General features: G+C 41.3%; 1 protein-coding gene across 3 annotated transcripts in view; it reads left to right on the top strand.

Annotated features, from left to right (window-relative positions):
* tcf7l1b (transcription factor 7 like 1b) overlaps positions 1-17,319 on the top strand; it is a 45,560-nt gene extending 28,241 nt beyond the window's left edge. The window contains exons 5-13 of one of the 3 annotated variants that reach the window (XM_017306871.2): positions 7,126-7,261; positions 8,724-8,826; positions 9,936-10,019; positions 13,690-13,833; positions 13,920-14,082; positions 15,408-15,515; positions 15,717-15,768; positions 15,969-15,997; positions 16,366-16,453. In XM_017306871.2, the coding sequence (XP_017162360.1) occupies positions 7,126-7,261; positions 8,724-8,826; positions 9,936-10,019; positions 13,690-13,833; positions 13,920-14,082; positions 15,408-15,515; positions 15,717-15,768; positions 15,969-15,988 (810 nt within the window). In that variant the 3' untranslated portion in view covers positions 15,989-15,997; positions 16,366-16,453. Of the gene's footprint in view, positions 1-7,125; positions 7,262-8,723; positions 8,827-9,935; positions 10,020-13,689; positions 13,834-13,919; positions 14,083-15,407; positions 15,516-15,716; positions 15,769-15,968; positions 15,998-16,365 lie in introns of all 3 variants that reach the window. The other 2 variants (XM_008419076.3, XM_008419077.3) reach the window with 2 other exon arrangements.
* The last annotated feature ends 286 nt before the right edge of the window (positions 17,320-17,605 follow it).

The following is a 17,605-nucleotide window of genomic DNA, read 5'->3' as shown; positions in this document are numbered from 1 at the left end:
GGGAACTTGTTTTGTCCTCCTATCTGCACAGACACCCAGGATCTAGGCCCATATCTGCTCCCGGGTCCGGTGTGTTTCCATGAATAATCCATCAAAGCCGCTCCAGGGCCCAGGTGATGCAGAATGAATATTGTGTGTGTGTGTGTGCGTGTGTGTGTGTGTGTTGGTGTGTGTGTGCCCAGGGGGGAGAGGGAGGGGGGACTTGTCAGCCCACCAGTAGTGACCATGCCGGACTGAGGAGGAAAGATAGAGTGGGAAAAAAAGAGGTGAAGATGTAGTGTAATACTCATCTTCCTTAAAGTACAGCTCCAGTCATTATCACAGCGCTGGCGACGACAATGTCAGGGCCGCATACTTTGCTTTCTGAGGTCACTCGGTGCCAATTTGTCCGCAAGATCTACTCCGTGTCTCATTATGGACTACACCGCCTTATGCTGTTATTGTGGATTAAAGGAAGCTGCGAGTCTCTAATGAGATAGAAGTGACCAGAGTGTCTGACATGGTGCTCGGATAAGGCCTGATCCACACCTGACAGGGGCAGAAGAATCCCCCTCTTTGTTTTTTAATATTGTACCAGCGTCTGGAGCCATCGGGGCGCGGGGGAGCCGCGTCCTGTCAGCGCACCGTGTCACTTAGTCGCAGAAATGTTTAAATGAACTGAGGAGCCAAGGTTCAGAGCAGCATTCCAGAAATACTTTTTTTTCTGTACATGTGTGTGTGTGTGCCTCTCCTCAGTCTCGAGCTCTCGGGACCGAGTGACATTGTTAAGCAGAGATTTCAAATAAAGCTTTTACTTAATCCCTTAGAATTAGCCGAGCCAGATTAAATTAAATAATGAAAATGTGCTCACTTTCAACCCAATTTTTGCCCTAACAGACCTTTTGACTTAGGAAGGTTGGGTGGGGTTGGGGGGTCCAGTGAGAATATTTCTTATTTTGCATTAGCCAGTGAACACCCGGGATCCATCATGAAATCAAAGGCTTCAGGACTGAACTGAATACTGATCTGAGGTCTGCGGTCCTGCTGGGCTGCTGCAGAGACAAGATCCTCTGCAGAAGTGTGTTAAGGAACAGGCGCTTTGATTCCTGTCAGTTTCACTGGGACAGCAGACTCAGATTATACAGGATACTTTTTTATAAGAGGTGGGTTTACAAGAAAATACCAACGTATGGTGAGATTCTGGAAATGTTGCAGCGTGCTGTGTTACTATATTTGATAAAAAAATAAAATAAAACAAATAACCTACTATCTCTCTCACTGTCACATTTTGTTTTAGTAAAGAACAGCCACACTGATTCCCTTTTAAAAGAGCAACAGCTTAATAATAATGACGGGTGGTGCTCCATTAGTTTCCAAACATGACTGTGTTTTTTTTTTGCCACTGGGAATGCCTCCAAACAGCCAAATAATTTTTTCTTGTAACCAGCAGAAGAGTATGGTTCTCTCCTTTCAGCCAGCTGACTGCCAGTATTCAACAACACGTGGGGGACGGGCAGCACTGTGTTACTCTACGCAACAGGCATTTTTCACATTGTAGGATTAGCGTGATGGGAAATATTGGTTTTGTTGATATTGGTTTCACCAGAACTAGACAAAATGAGATTTATGTTTTTGTTAGCTTAACAAGGAAACTAAGATCACTAAGTGTATTTCACAGAATCTGTAATCAGTATGAACATTATTCCTGTCCAGGGCAAACTGGTCCATATTTTGTTATTTTCATGCTTTTCTAATTCTGCCCCAGTTTGACGTTCTTTTTTGCCTCTTTTCATTTTTTAAAATGCAGACTTTTTGTCATATTTACTTTTAGCAGCCGATGTTTGGTTGACTAACAGTGAGCCACTCGCACAAATACGAGGCTTTGCAAATCGTTTGTATCTCAACCGTCACTCTCTTACTGTATCTTTCTTTTCTGTCGAGAATCTAAAAATCAAAAGGCGATGGCGGCTTCTTGAAGGTTTCCATAACTTATCAGCTGTCTCTGTCAATTCCAGAGGGCAACTTCTTAACTACTTCCTCTCTGTTTTCAAAATAAAAGCAAAGAAACAACAGGATACAATCGCTTAAATATCTCATTCAAATATCGTTATAACGTAGACTTACTTCACCAGATGAGGTCATATTTTGAGGATTAGTGCACATTTCCCTCGCAAGATATTTTGGACCACCTCCAGTTACAAAATACTAAAGTTGGAAAGCTATGAGTGGCATGTTTGTTATGCAGGCCACTGCATCACAATATTTTTGTTTTCCTAATTTTTATTTTTTTTCACCAATCTCTAAATATAAAGAAAATGACAACAGCTTTATTTGGCAACAGTTTGTATACAATAATAATGAATATATTGTTTTATTCACAGTTAGAATTATTCTAAATAAATGTAAGCGCCTGAATCATCTTATACATCACGCTTTAAAATGCTTATATAAATACCATAATACACTGATGCCGTGGTATTTCTTACTCAGGATTATCATACTTGAGAATTACACACAGACCCCTTGTCTAATCGTGGTACGTCAATGAAACGTTAATCTCATTATATACCTTCTGTTTACAAATATTTACAATCCCCCTGCGTTTTTTTTTTCTCCACATAATAACGGTCTCGTTTTTGGCGCCTCTTCTAAATTATTTGATAACCTCTTGGGGGATTTTCACTCCAGTAACCTGACGCCGCTTTGTGCTGTATTATTCTAACCTCGAATTATAACGCCGCCGACCTTTTCAGAGGCGATGACCGGCGCGTAAAGCGCACGTCGCCCGTGATGAATAGCAGAGTTTTTCGGAGTGGTTGATTTTAAAGACACATGACACGGTCAGTCTCCCCTCACGTCCGCTTCCTGTTGGCGTTGACAAACAGGGCTTGGATTTCTCAGCATGCCAGGCATTCTTTTCACCCTGTCTTTCCTGGAGTTTTGAAAGGCCTCTGAGCCTCCCACCCAGAATCGCCGAGCATAAAGACACACAAAGCTGCGGGGTTATTCAGTTTGTTCTAAGCTCTCTTCCCCCCGTCGGCTGTTTGCCTAGTAATTCAATTCAGATGTTCAGGATCCAAAAACATGTTTGCTTGAATGAAATCCACCCCTCCGCCCACTTTTGACCAAGGACTGTGCTTTTCTTAGCTCTGGTCCAAGTTGGACAGCCAGGCAAGGTACTGCCACCTCTGCCTTTTTTAGCTTTAAACCCTCAGAGGAGACAAGCGTCTCTCCCTGCACTCCCTCAGCTGCTATCTGCTGTGTTTTTCCCCTTTAAACCTTCCTGTGTCTATGTGAGGTCACTCCCTAAGAGCCGGTCTTGAGTGTTTCTGCTTCTCTAACTCGAGATTTACGTCCTACAACAAGCACGCCTGTGTAAAGAGCATGATTTCCATCTGCCAGTGCTGATACTGTCTAGTATCCGCTCTATCATGTCGGTGTTTACGTTTAAAGCATGGTTTATGTTCCTTGTGGTTTTTAGATTGCGCTTTCCATGAGGATTGTGAAACCAGACATATGAATCTGTCATGGGCTAAAGGAATATAACCTCGGTGCTTGCGCTGAGTCAAAGAAGGCATTATTGATGCATTTCAGTTTGAATGATTAGGATAGTTTTTCCAATAGCAGCGAGTCATAATTTATGATTTAAGAGTGTTAGAAAGCTTAATTAGTCAACATGGATTGATTTACATCAGATTCCTCTCTTGAAGGGTTTAGACGCCATCTTTATTGAGAAACCGGCAGAGTCTGGAGGGGTTAGGGGGGGTAAGCCTTCGAACAGGTTTTCTCTAAACCAAAAGTCAGCGCCGAGTTAAAATTGGTGCCTTGAAAACTTGTGTTTAGAGCGCAACGAATCATGTATTCCAGGATATGAATTATTAATGGGGATCATTTGAAATTCTCACTGAACTGCTTCCCAAAATGTGTTGGCACCCAGGTCTGGAGGTCTCTGACAAGCCTTTGCAACACAGGGAAAATCCAGGCGTATTGTACATGAAGTGGAACAACAAAGCACAACTTAAATATAGATGACATGTGGGAGCAGGGATTTTAACCCAGTAAGTTAGCTGCATTTTCTGAAATGGACTTTTATCAAGTTTGTCTCTGTCGTCGTAACAAATGTGCCCTGAGCAAGTTATTTTTACTTTATAACCTTAAAGTCCACAAAGTTAATAAAATTCCAGATCCGAGTCATCTTAATATAAGTGCAATGAAAAGCTGTTTTGTCCTCAAATTCCTTCTGTTTAAAGTTTTTTGTCACATTTTCAGACTTTGAAACAAACTTAATGTAACCTGAGTGAATACAAAATGCAGTTTTCGAACACTAATTTAATTTATTAATTAAAAAAAATACAGTCCACACCAATGTGGAAAAGTACCCCTTACGCCCAATGTCTTGTGAATCTTTCGCATTTTCTCTGTTAAGGAACTTTGACCCTATCGTCTTCACGGCATCATTTCACTTCAGTCACACTAAATTGGGGGTATTGAACGGTTTCTGTTTAGGCTCATTCCAAAACAATCTGATAGGATTTAACTTTAACTAGACCTCTCCAGAACCGCAACGTTGTTTTTCTGAGTCATTGAGATTGACTTGCTGCATTGTCCTGCTGATTAGCCCAGGTGAGCGTGAGCTCAAGGTCATGAACCGGCGGTCGGATATATTCTTCTTCAGGATGTCCTGCTAGAGAGCAGAATATTTGGTTGGGTTATCCGCAGTTTCACACTACCGCCATGTTACGGGTACCGTTTCTGAAATAATCTGTAAGTTTATAGAAAATGTGCCGCATCCTTTCTACAATGTTTTACCAAAGACAAGAGAGGTTTGGAGCACTTTAGATGTTGGTCTGGGTGCTAATGTCCATTCTCCTTTGGCATTCCTCATTTTTTTTTAGATCAGGGTGTCATTTGCATTACTTTTAAGGATTTTCAAGACCATTTCTTGCGTGTAGCCCACAAATGAGGTTCAGAGATAATTTATGATTCAAGCAAAGCAATGTTTGATATGGAGATGAGTTTGATGGCCTGTCATCAGAACAGCAAAAAACAGAAAAAAAAACACTTATTCACAGCCATGTTTAAACAGCAGCGAATGTCTTCAACAATCCCAACTTTAAAAAGATTTAAAAGGAGCAAAAAGTTGTACCTCGAAAGGAGGCAGTAATATAAAGTTAAAGATTTGGAACAATCCTGAGCAGCGTGAAGTAAAAGAGAGTACAGAAGCCTCAATGCAAACCTTGTTCCCCAGCAGACCATGTTGGGGAGAGACAGAGGTTGAGAAGGGGGTGGGGAAGGATATTGAAGAAAGGTTAGCCTGGAGGAACAAGACTCCTTTCTCCCCTCCCACCCCTTGACCCTCCCATGTGACAAGTTGAGCCAACAAGTGGTCTATTCAGCCAGGCAGCCAGGGGAAATGGCTGCTGGGCTGAGCTCTGCCTAATGAAAGCAGAGACGCTTGTTATTATTATTGTCTTCATCGTTCCCGTCGTAGCCGTAATGCCGATCAGATCTCGGCGGGGAGCTGTGCTTCCTTCGGAAAGACACTCGCTGCAAGCAAAAGCAGGTTTCATCACTAAACCCCAGCAAATATCTGAGGCTATGCAGAATTTTAAGTGGATTTCCACCATTAGTAACGTTTATAACCCCCTCCTGGTAGCGGATTGCATTCAGACACCACGGGAGACGATGTCTCGGCAATGTTTATAGGGATCCAGTTTACCTTATCGTGATTGTGTTTGTTTGCGGTTGGCTGGTGCAACTTTTCTGACTCGGTGGCACCGTTGTTTTTCCTTTTTGGACTGAACAAACAGTTCTCTCCTCAACTAAATGACCGTAATGATCCTGGCATGTGTCTGCGAGGCTTTTTAATGCTCCTTGGTGCCGGGCCAGATTGCATCACAGGGCCAGTCACACGCATAAACTGTGATGTTTACCAAGGGAGGCATTTAAAAGCGATGTCCCATTCAATCTGCGCGTTTCTTTTGTTTGTTACAGTTACAGGCATGCTATCCCTTTTTTTTATTTTTCACATAAAAAACAGCAAAACAAAAGGGGGCTCAAATTAAAATAAAACGTGTCTTTCTGAGCGAAGGTTGCACCTGAATGTTGCATGCGAGAAGCAGCCATGAGGCACTTTGAGATCCTTATGGTCTGACGTTAAGTAGAAATGTCCCAGCTTCACAGTATCATGGTAATAAGTAACTCAATCAAAATTGTATTACTTGATCTAATTATCTTTGATCCAGCTTTATTAACAACTTCTACATGTTATGAATAACATGTAGAATCAACTGTGTAACGAATGTTTTATGTTGTCATTTACTGATATCTTATCTAATATTTTTAATTAGAATATTTTATATGATGCTTTTTATCCACTTTGAGTTACTTTTGTGTTTTAATATTGTTGTGGAAATGCATTTGAATTGTACTAATGTTATTTTGATTTTGTGACATAGAGTTAAGCAAAAGTGTAGGTTAGTTTCAGGTGTTTCACATTGTGCAGTAATATTAAACATGCCTCCCATTCACTTCTTTAGTAACACACAAGTCTTAACCAGCTTCTGTTTGCCATCTTGGATTTTTCAGCTAGTATGCAGTGTACAGCAACAGGTGGGGTAGGGGCAGCACTTTGTAGCTCTGTCCTCCACTCAGATATACAGAATATAAAACCCTTTTACCTTTCCGCTTTTTAAGAAAACAGCATGAGCATGGCTTGTTCATGATAATTGGTAAATTAGTTGTGCTGCACGTAGTTTTAAAACAGTAGCTTAATAAAAGCGATGGAAGGCGCTCCTGATTATTTTCCCCACAAATTAAATAAAACGTTTTTGGGACTGAAAATGCTTCGATCTATTTTCCCTGAGGAAGAATTAAGGGGGAAAAGTGTTGTAGCTGTTTCTAAGCCAGCTGAAATGCAACAGGTGGAGATGGGCATTAAAGGGCTTTTCTACACTTATGTGCTCCATGCAGTCAAAGAAACCTCCTGTGTCTTTCCTGGCATCTCCTTGAAAGCATTTCAAGCCATAGAAATAATAGGAAGGAACTTTTTTTTTTTTTCCAAAACTTCAGCATATCTTGGGTACTGGCTTTTGCCTGGTGAGATGTGTGTTGCTTACTTTTCTGTGTTTGCGTCTCCTGTTTCAGTCCAATAAAGTTCCCGTGGTACAGCATGCCCACCACGTCCACCCGCTGACGCCCCTCATCACCTACAGCAATGAACACTTCTCTCCCGGCACGCCTCCATCACACCTCTCACCTGAGATCCTCGATCCAAAGACAGGTAAGGTCGTCGCCTCGTGCCGTGGACTTCAAGTTCATGATTTTTAAAGGGAGCTTTGTTTTCAAAGTCATACGCCAGGAGAACTGCTCATGATGCAACCTGCTTTACGTAACATTTGTAGCGTTGTCATTCAGTATATAAACTGAGTGCTGGAGGCTGAAGCTAATGGCTAATCTGAGTGCTACTCTGACCCCAAAACTTTTACTGTGCTCCATTAGCAGCACGTGTTTCAGACAGGAAGGTGATTGTTGGTGCACCGCCTCCTACCTCAATTTCCTGTATAAATAATCATTGGTTTTAGTGAAAATAACTATCCGTTGCTAATGTGACAATAGTTTAAAGGTTCATAAAAAGTGTTTGCAATAAGTGTTATGACAGTTCTCACAAGATCAAATGTTTTTCTTTAAGATAATACAAGTTAAGGGAACATTTAGTTTAGATTAATTTAGATTAGCCCTTATCTTTAACCTCCAGCACCAAGTACCTTCATTTATATTAAGATTAGAGACGTACCTACTGAGAGTTATCCACAGGTAGCATCTGAACTAGTTTAAGGTTTTCACCAGAATCTTAAATTAAAAATCCCAGGTTTTTAATTTCCGGCTTAAGTTAAAATGCCAATCAAAGCTGTAATGTTGTGTTTATTGAATGAAGGTCTTTACTGAGCCTTTTAGCTTCATGTTGTGGTGGTTTTAGAAGCAGATACTTGCTACAGTCACAGCGATATTCCAGTATTAACCCAATGAAGGTTCTGCCATTTTGAGCATAAAATAAGGTTGGATAGTCAGTGTAAGCAATGATTGAATTAGGCTCTGTTGAGTGGGCTGGTCTTATTCCCATTATTTAGACATGTATACATCTTAATCCCACTATTATATCCTCTCAGAGTTTCCACTGCATCTGCCTACACACTGTGCAGCTTCACAATGCAGAGTTTTTTTTAGGTCCGTTTATTAACGACTCAGGACATCTTTTTCTTTAAGAACATGGTTGCTTGTTTAGGGTTTGTTCCCACAGGTTTGGTACGGATGGGAAACAGTGCTGGGTGGATATGGGTAAATTAGAAAAACACCCATCCAAAGCTGTGGGAAAACCACAATGTACGCAAACTTGACTTGGGTGGGACTTATCACTCAGCCTGCGCACCGTCTTGTAAGCAAGAATATGAATCAAATATTGTCACCTCTTGTGGACAATATTTTATAAAGTCTTCTATATTTGCGACAGCAGCGTAGTGCAGAACATGAAAATATAACCATTGTGTTAAAATTTTATTGATTAAAAGCAGCATACATTTGTGCTGCGTACATATCTGTGAATTTCATGTGGACATAGCAGATGTATCGACTGAATATGAAATGTCAGGTGTTACCATAATAGAAACATATAGAGTGATTTTACCAGAGCACACATGCAATGTGGTTTTTATCATTTCCTCTTCTTCTTTTTTTTGTCCCTGCAGGTATTCCTCGAACACCTCATCCATCAGAACTCTCTCCATACTACCCTCTGTCTCCTGGTGCTGTCGGCTCGATTGCACATCCTCTCAGCTGGTTCATGCAACAGTGAGTGTCCTATGTTATAAACTATAACACATATATTTGATAGCATACTAGGAACACAAAGATGCAGATTTTGACCGATCTTCTACTTCCCTTTAAGACCTGCTTTGATACCTTCATGTCCTGAGTAACCAATAAACATCTGTATTTGCAGAGATGACATTATGACACGTATGTGAGGGAGCAGTCATATCAAACCAAAGACAAAGTGATTATAACTCAACCTATCTTTGACATGGAGTTGAGCAATATTAGCAATTAGCATGAATAGCATTATTGGGTATGTTTCTGAGAATATATATTTCCAAAAGGCTGTAGATATTTGGAAATACAGAATATTTAATGACAGAGCGGTTGGATGATTAGACGTATAAAAAAGCTGATTTCTTGTACATTGTGGAGCCTTCCTGTTATCCTTGCTCTCTCTAGCAACCTAGATAATTTATCCCTTTAAGTACCTTCTTACCTTTGTGTGCTTCCTCTGATTTCATTTAAACACGTTGCTCTTGCTGGAAAACCTAGCTTTGAATTTTTCTCACTCAGTAAAAGCGTCCACACCAAAGGATGTTGTTCCCATGGTTACCTGGTAGCACTTTGTTATATTTTCGAGGTTCCAGTCGTTTAGGGGAATCAAGCTGAAAACTGTCATCTGCTCTGCCTCGATGTTTCTGTTTTTTTTTTTTCATTAGAAGACTTTCTAAACATTTTGTTTTTCAGGCTACTTAAAAATTACACCAGCATGTTGAAACGTTTTGACAAAGTATCGCGTCTCCCTTTAGGATTTTTCTTTATGAATGTGCACTGCTTCATAACTTACAACAGTTCAGTCAGTGCTGCACAGCCAAATTTAACTTGACATCGCTTAAGTCCAGTTGCACCATATGATAATGAAAATATCTGGCGGAATCTCTAAACATTTACGGGTTTTTCTACGGTTCTGCTAATCGATTGCAACGGTCCCGCGCCGCGAGCAGGGGATTTGAGTTGATGAGAGCAGGATTAGTGCTGCTGGGTTAGCTGTCAGCTGCGTTTGATCCACCTCACACCGGAGCTATTTTTCTTCTTTTTTTTTTTTCTTTCGCTCACTCTCTCCCTGATTCTTGTCTTTGCAGGCAGGGCCAGCCCATGTACTCCATCCCTCCGGGGGGATTCCGTCACCCCTATCCGACGTTGGCCATGAATGCGTCCATGTCCAGGTGAGTGGATCATGTTCGGCAACACGACCACCTTCCCGAGGGGCGGGGACATCTAATATGTGCTGCTTCTGTGACATGCTGTAATCACATTTCCCCCTGCTCTTTTTGCCAGACTGTAACAAAAGAGTGTAGCCCTAAAGTCGCATTGTTCACGCCGTAAGCTTGTCGGAGAACGTGTTCTTTAGAAGAGAGGCGGCTCGATGACTCTCAGTCGCTTAAATTTGGGATGTAAAGCAACACTAAATAACATTCTCCTACTTGGATAAGACGTTGTCAGATCGGGAGCAGGCTCTGGTGTCGGGTCCACAGAGGGATGGGAGCTATAACTCTGAGAGGCAGGCTCAGCTTCTTAAACAGAGTGAGCACATTATTGGCATTCAGCGCTCCTCTCCTGTCTTCTTTTTTCTGAGCTAAACTTCTGTGGTCAGGTCGGTGTTCTGAGCCACTTCACACACACTCACACACACATGCGCACACACGCACATACACACACTAGTAAAGCAGAGATGAAAGGGCTGGGAATCGATTAGGACAAATCAAAGCTTATCTGAACCCACATGTCCCATCAGACTAAACTCTCAGGCTCTCTGTCAAAATTGGAAAGATTTGTTACGAGGCTTCCGGTGTTAGTATGAGATGAAATATTCAGAGGGCTCTCTGTGATCAATAGCTTGTGCATCTGTGCATCTCTGTCCAGATCTATACTCACAACGTTCACCACGCGTCATGAAAGTGATGGTGCAGACAAATGTTTTAGCTTCACCTTTTCTACTGCTGCATCACACGTCCATGTAGCGTAGCTCCAACCTGGAAATAAATCAAATGTTGTCGGAATTTATTTATGAATTTTATTAGGAAAACAAATTCCTATTATTATTTCATTTTTTTTATTAGTGTAGTATTTCAAAGATGTTTTGTACGGTAATATATTTGTAAAAATTCAAACTGAAATCTGGTGTAAAAAAAGTCAACGTACCACAGTATTCCTTCAAAATCTCTATGAGTAGGTCTTGCTTTTATCTTTAAAAAAAACATCATTGCTGCTGCTGTTTGTGGTTCCTTTAATTTGGATGCACACACTTAATTGAGAAATAGTAATAGTTCACGAATAAAAGTGCCTATTCCGCAGAATATTGTGCCGTTTCGCCCCTCTGATCTTTGTAGAGTAAAAGTTACAAAAAGCCTGTATTAGCTGGTTAATAAACTTCCTTCTCTTCTACAGATTCTCTGCTTCAACAGAGATGCTGCTCAAATATCTGTCCTCCCCAGTCTTAAAGAGAGATGGGTGGTGTTGCTATAGTTTCCGCCATCCAAGCTTTACGTGACCAGAAATATTTTCAAGCGGCCAAATTTACCTCTGTCGTAAGTTATGGAGAAATAAGATACGTGCATGCCTTTCTACTGCCAGCTGTCTGGCAGTGTGCAGCAGCAGGTGAGGCGATGCATGGACGCTCTCTGGCAACTCATTAAAATGACTTGGAGCAGCGGGACATAGAGAAAGTTGTAGTGGCTTTGAGATCTAAAAGTGACTTTAAAAACGTTAGTATGATTTGATCGGTCCATTCTCACCAGGAGGTTAGAGTAAAAAAAAAAAAAAAACTTCTTTCTGCTGATTTAACAATTAGAACTTGATTTGGTTTGTTCTTTGATACGTAAGTATAAAATGGAGCATTATTTAGCATAAATAAAGCACCGATTTTCTTTCAGTTCTACTCCACACAAACATTTGAGTTTGACATAAGATGGTCATGACACAAAAAATGAGCATTTTTACTTACCCAACCCACATTATTCATTCGAACAATGGTCAAATTGAAGCTCTTCTGACACATTACAGTAAAAATATGTTAACTAAGTACGAAATGCTTAGTTTCAAACCACTGACCTGCAACCAGCTGCATCAGCCCTGAAACACAGTGACGTCAACAAACCTCTGCATTGTTCTCCTGTGATTCCCTACTTTGTGTTTGGTAGGGAGTGTTTATGCATCAGATCTCCCTCTTAAAATGCAGCTCAGCAGGGTTTATATCTGGCGGTTGACTCGGCTAACCTGAAGCTTTCACTTCTTTCTACCAGCGAACTTCCCTTTGTGTGAGCAACAAGAGACACCAGACAGGCAGATGTATCGACAAATGCGCTCGGCTTCTTCTTCGATTTTTCCTCGAGGTGCATTGATCACTCTTTTGTGGCAGGTTTTCGTTCCTCCAGTTTTAAAAGGCTTCAATGTGCTGATAGAGGTTTCAGCAGATTCGGTCAACTTTCATGTTTTCTCATTTCAGAACTTTTTTTTTTTTCCCAAGCCTTTCTGCTGTGAACCATCGTTTACTGTAGATTTTAGGAGCAGGAATCATAAATGAACTCAGTGCTGCTTTGCTTCAGTCATTTTAAGCTCTTTCACAGATTTCTTTTTTTTTTAGCTTTTGTGACTAAAAACAGCCGTTTTTATTTGAGAATGTTTCCGTCTCTGAACTCTGGGATTTCCACAATACTAACATATTCAAATCCGTCATTTTCATTAAAAGAGGTTAGAAAGCTCAAGCTCCTTTTAAATAGCCTATTTTGTTCTATTTCCTCTCATCTCATTTTTACACACTCCACTCATACTGATAATAGCTTGCTCTGCTTTCTTCCACACTGAAGAGCAAATGATGTTAGCCTAACCTGGTATAATTTATTCACTAATTGTACTTTAATTTTCTGACTGACTTGTCATTTTTTAGGCTTGTCATACTCAGTATGGCAGCACATTTTGATTTTTTTGGCTATAATATTAGTTAGTTTTAATTGCATTTTAGTCATCTGAAGTCATTTCAGTCATTTTGACTATCCACATTTTTGCTGAGTCATTTTTCCGTGATTTTTTTTTCTTTTCTCACTGACACTGATATATTCTGGGTAATTCCCCCAGTTACATAGTTTTTCAACGTGAAAATAGAAAGTTGAGAGAATATTTTGTCACGGTTTTTAGATAATGACACTGCGCAAGCAGAAAACGCTCTGATTTCACGGTTCATCTCTTTTTTTATTTTTTAAACTAATCTAGCCACGGTGTTGACCTTTCAAAGTCACAGCATATTTTCTTTGCCAGTGGAACAAAAAAATAAAAATGAGTCTAATTAAACTGGAGGAGGAGCTTGTTTGTTGCTCAGCCCGTTCGCTGACTAAATGGCATCAAGACGTTAACTTAAATTTGCGTGACTACGATCCAGGCTCGTGGAGCTGAATGTTGCCCTTTCTCAAACGCAGTGCTGCTTTGCACTAACAACTGGAAATGGAGAGGGCCACTTTGTAAAGGAGTTGTGTGCAGAAGGCTTTCTGAACACTCTCCGTGGTCTGGAAGGTGGTGAGGAGAAAGGTTTCAGGTGTCAAGGCCATGCCGTCACTATGGTAACACCACACTCCACTTTCCTTCAGCCGTTGGTGAATAAAAGGGCTTTTGAAGAAGTCTTTATTTGAACAAAAAAAAAAAAGAGGGACAGAGAGAGAAAGTAAGGTACTCTTTGTGTGCATGAATTTAGTCTAGACAGAGGCAGCGGGCTCCGTAAATTTACCCAGAGGGCAAGACAGCGCCGTAATCTGCCAAACGGGCCGAACCTTTTCTCGTCAAGTCGACAGAGGCTCCCTGTTAAAGCCCGGCTGTTAAAAATGTTGCCTCCTTTCGCCTTCCCAGCTTGGTGTCCAGCCGTTTCTCCCCTCACATGGTGACCCCTCCTCCGCACAGCCTCCACCAGACCGGCATCCCCCATCCTGCCATCGTGTCTCCAGCCATCAAGCAGGAACCCAGCGGCGACAACATCAGCCCCTCCATGCACGCGTGAGAGCAAATAAACGCAGAACGCAAGCAGTACCGCCCTGGCGTTCAGACATCACCGACAGAATCTTTGCATTGTTTTCAACCAGCAGGAAGTCTCCCGTTCCTTCCAAGAAAGAGGAGGACAAGAAGCCTCACATCAAGAAGCCGCTGAACGCTTTCATGCTGTACATGAAGGAGATGAGGGCCAAGGTAGTCGCAGAGTGCACTCTGAAAGAGAGCGCTGCGATTAACCAGATCCTTGGGAGACGGGTAAGAAGCACCAGCGTCGACATGAATGTTGATTTGAATGTGGGGAAACACATACCTAACATGTTGACTTTTTTTTTTCACCCTAACTATGTTTCTAATGGGGCTATTTACATGAAACTCCCACCGGAATCAGTAACTAACTAAGTAATCCACACTTATGAAGAGATAAAAACTAATAAATCCATAAAATGTCTGTCAGGACCACACGACCAACAGTAGGCCCACGGCATGACGGTCCCACCGTGCGTTTTTAGGTTGATCTGCTGCGCCTTTTCTTCGCCAAACATGACTTTTCCAGCTATATCTAATTGAATAAATCACAGTGCTACATTTAGTTGTACAAATGTTCTTTAAAACAAGCTTCAGCACCATTTCATAATTAATTGAGCTGCATTTTCTCCCTGGTCGAACCTCTCAACATGTCATCCACTTAAATTTGTTGGGTCAGGAGCGAGGAGGAAAAGGGCTAAGAAATCAACGTGCTAACGAGGTGTTAAACTTAGACTTTTCTGTAATTTCCTTTCCTCCTCCTCATCTATTTAACCTGTATTTAATTTGTTTTTCATATATATTTAGCTAGAAGATAGTAACTGTATTACCTTATGTTAGTTTCCAATAAAGTTACTTATTTAAAAAAAAAAAAAAGCTTTACCTTCAGCAGTGGAATCTTGTGCACTGGTCGTGCATAGAGGCTAAAACCACAACCGTTTTCTATATTTCTGGTTATTCCAGATATTCTGAAGCTTTCTTTGAGTTCTGCTTGGCATTTGGATGAATCTTTATTTATGTGTGTGTGTGTGTGTGTGTGTGTGTGTATATATACACACACACACACAATTACACACACAATTACACACATTACTACACACAATTTGTGTGTGTGTGTGTGTGTGTATATATACACACACACACACACATATACACACACACACACACACACATATATATATATATATATATATATATATATATATATATATATATATAATGATTTAGCGTGTGTTCTAGCAGTACGGTTGAGAAAGTCTTGAGAGTCTTTTACATATCGTAATGTATTGACAATAAGAAACCCTTTGAATAGGCCACCAGTTTGGTTCACTATGATTATTGCGGATTTCTTGCCTTTTTCGTTACGCGTTCAATGTTCACCACCTGTATCAATTACTACACACAATTTAACTAATGTACTAATTTGTCAATAAACGGTCAATTAGAAGTACACTGCGATAAAAACGCTCAATGCGTTCGATCCGTTCCCTTCGCTCCCGCCACCTTACTCCCGAGTGTGTGTGTGCATGTGTGTTTCACAACCCCTCTGTCTGCAGTGGCACTCGCTGTCCAGAGAGGAGCAGGCCAAATACTACGAGCTGGCCAGGAAGGAAAGGCAACTGCACTCGCAGCTCTATCCCGGCTGGTCGGCACGGGACAACTACGTGAGTAACGCATTTCCCCCCCCCCACGTCTGATCTCGCTTGAGTAGGAGAAGGTATCAAAATGTGTGCAGTTTCAGGCACGTATGACTGTGTAGGTTAATTTTAGCACGTGCACTTTTGATCTCGTGAACCGAAGTTGTTGAGGTGGTTTTACTTCCGCTGCGAGAAACAGTTTTTAACAGCATTGTTGTATCTGTGCAGGGAAAGCGGAAAAAGAGGAAGAGAGAGAACAAGCCAGACTCCAAACCAGAGGGTAAGAGGCCTTTCTTCTTCCTGACTGGCTGTGTTTGTTTTCTTTCTTTTCTTGCCAAACAATCGAGAGGGGATCTGGTTCTTCATTTGTAATGCAGCAAAACTTCACGTTTGACCTGAAACGGAACATCAGTTCGTTTATTTTCGTTTATTTCGTTGCACTTACTAACGTTTCTCCTGCTTTTATGCTTTGACAAGCAGCTTATGAGGTTCAGTGCTAATAGTGGCAGGTATGTCTTATAGCACAGCAACTGTAAATGGCCAGAAATAACAAGCATAAGTCCTCCACCCCTCAGTGCACTTTTTTTTTTCCTGTACATTTTGTGTCATGTTCCTTTTTTTAAACCATACAAGCATACCATCTGAATGAGCCGTAACATCCTCTTTTGCTCGCCTCGTTGTGATGTGGTGACCGGTTGATTTGAGAAGTGTCACGTTTCAAAACTTTCACATCTTGTTTGTTATTATAATTTTTTTTTTTTACATTTTTTAAACAATTACTCATTTGCTTCAGTCGGCCGCGGCCTTGTGGCACGCGAAATGAACGAGGTTGATAATTTGGGTCTCTCTCAATCTGCTTTGTTTCCTCGCGTCGCAGACTTCTCAATAAGGAGCAAGAAACAGTGCGTGCAGTACTTGCCCTCAGAAAAGATGTGCGACAGCCCGGCGTCGTCTCACGGGAGCATGCTGGACTCGCCGGCCACGCCCTCCGCCGCCCTCGCCTCCCCCGCCGCCCCGGCTCCCACTCACTCCGAACAGGCTCAGCCGCTGTCGCTCACCACCAAACCGGAGGGACGAATGCACCACCACTTCTCTGTACCCGGGAAGACCTCTGGCTCTGCATCCTCCTCCTCCTCCTCATCCTCCTCCTCCTCCTCTTCCTCCCAGCCCTCCATCGCCATCCCCATCGGTACTTTGGGAAGCCAGTCGAGCACACCCATCCTCACCCGGCCAATCCCCTTCACCTCCCTGCACCACTCCATGCTCTCCCCGCCATCCCCCTTCCATCAGGCGGCCCTCCACTCCCATCATTCCCTGTTCCAGTCGCAGCCGCTCTCCCTGGTCACCAAACCAACCGAATGAATTTGCAAAATGTGTTTTCTTTTCTTTTAATTACTTGTGCTGTATATTGCTTTCCTTTAAGAATAGGTATTAGAACAACTTTTTTTCTAAATGATGAAAAGGAAGAAATATTATTGGTCAATATTTGACCGCCTCCTTTTCTACATCTCTTAATGAAAACAAAATGTATTTTTTGTAAAGTTTACTGCAGAACTGGGTTCTTTGTTTGTTTGTTTGTTTTGTTTTCTTTGATGCATTTATCCAATGAACCTCTTGTATAAAAGAACCAATGTACATAAAGTTTCTTTATAAAAGCAAAAAGGAGACAAAAACATTTTCTTTTTAGCCAAAACCTAATTAATGTTAGTATGAAGTTTTCAGTTCTAGTCCTGGCCAATAATTGCAAGCCCTTTTTTTTCTCTCAATTCACGAGTGTGTTCCCCTTCTTTGACATGTTAAATAAACATTTGAAATGGTTTCGTAAAAGAAATGTCTCTGTTTGCCTTTTTACCAGAGCTAGCCCAAGGCATAAGCAAAGTGAGCTGCTGTGCAGGGCCTGAAGCCAGTAGGGGGCCCCCAGAAGCTGCCTCGCTATCTTAACTATAAGAGGAAACTCCAGTGACATAAATGTACTTTTTATGTTGACTACAATAAAATAAATCACATATAAGAGTAAACAAAACATAAAAAACATTCATCAAATATAAGAAAAGTTTACATTTACAGATTAAGGTAAATAAATGCATAGATAAAAGGGAATGGATTTTTTATCTCAC

This window comes from Poecilia reticulata, chromosome 9 (genome assembly GCF_904066995.2).
Source record: "Poecilia reticulata chromosome 9, P_reticulata-male-v2, whole genome shotgun sequence".
Lineage (NCBI taxonomy): Eukaryota > Metazoa > Chordata > Actinopteri > Cyprinodontiformes > Poeciliidae > Poecilia > Poecilia reticulata.
Note: the sequence above shows the minus strand (reverse complement) of the source record. Positions and strands in the feature narration are given on the sequence as shown.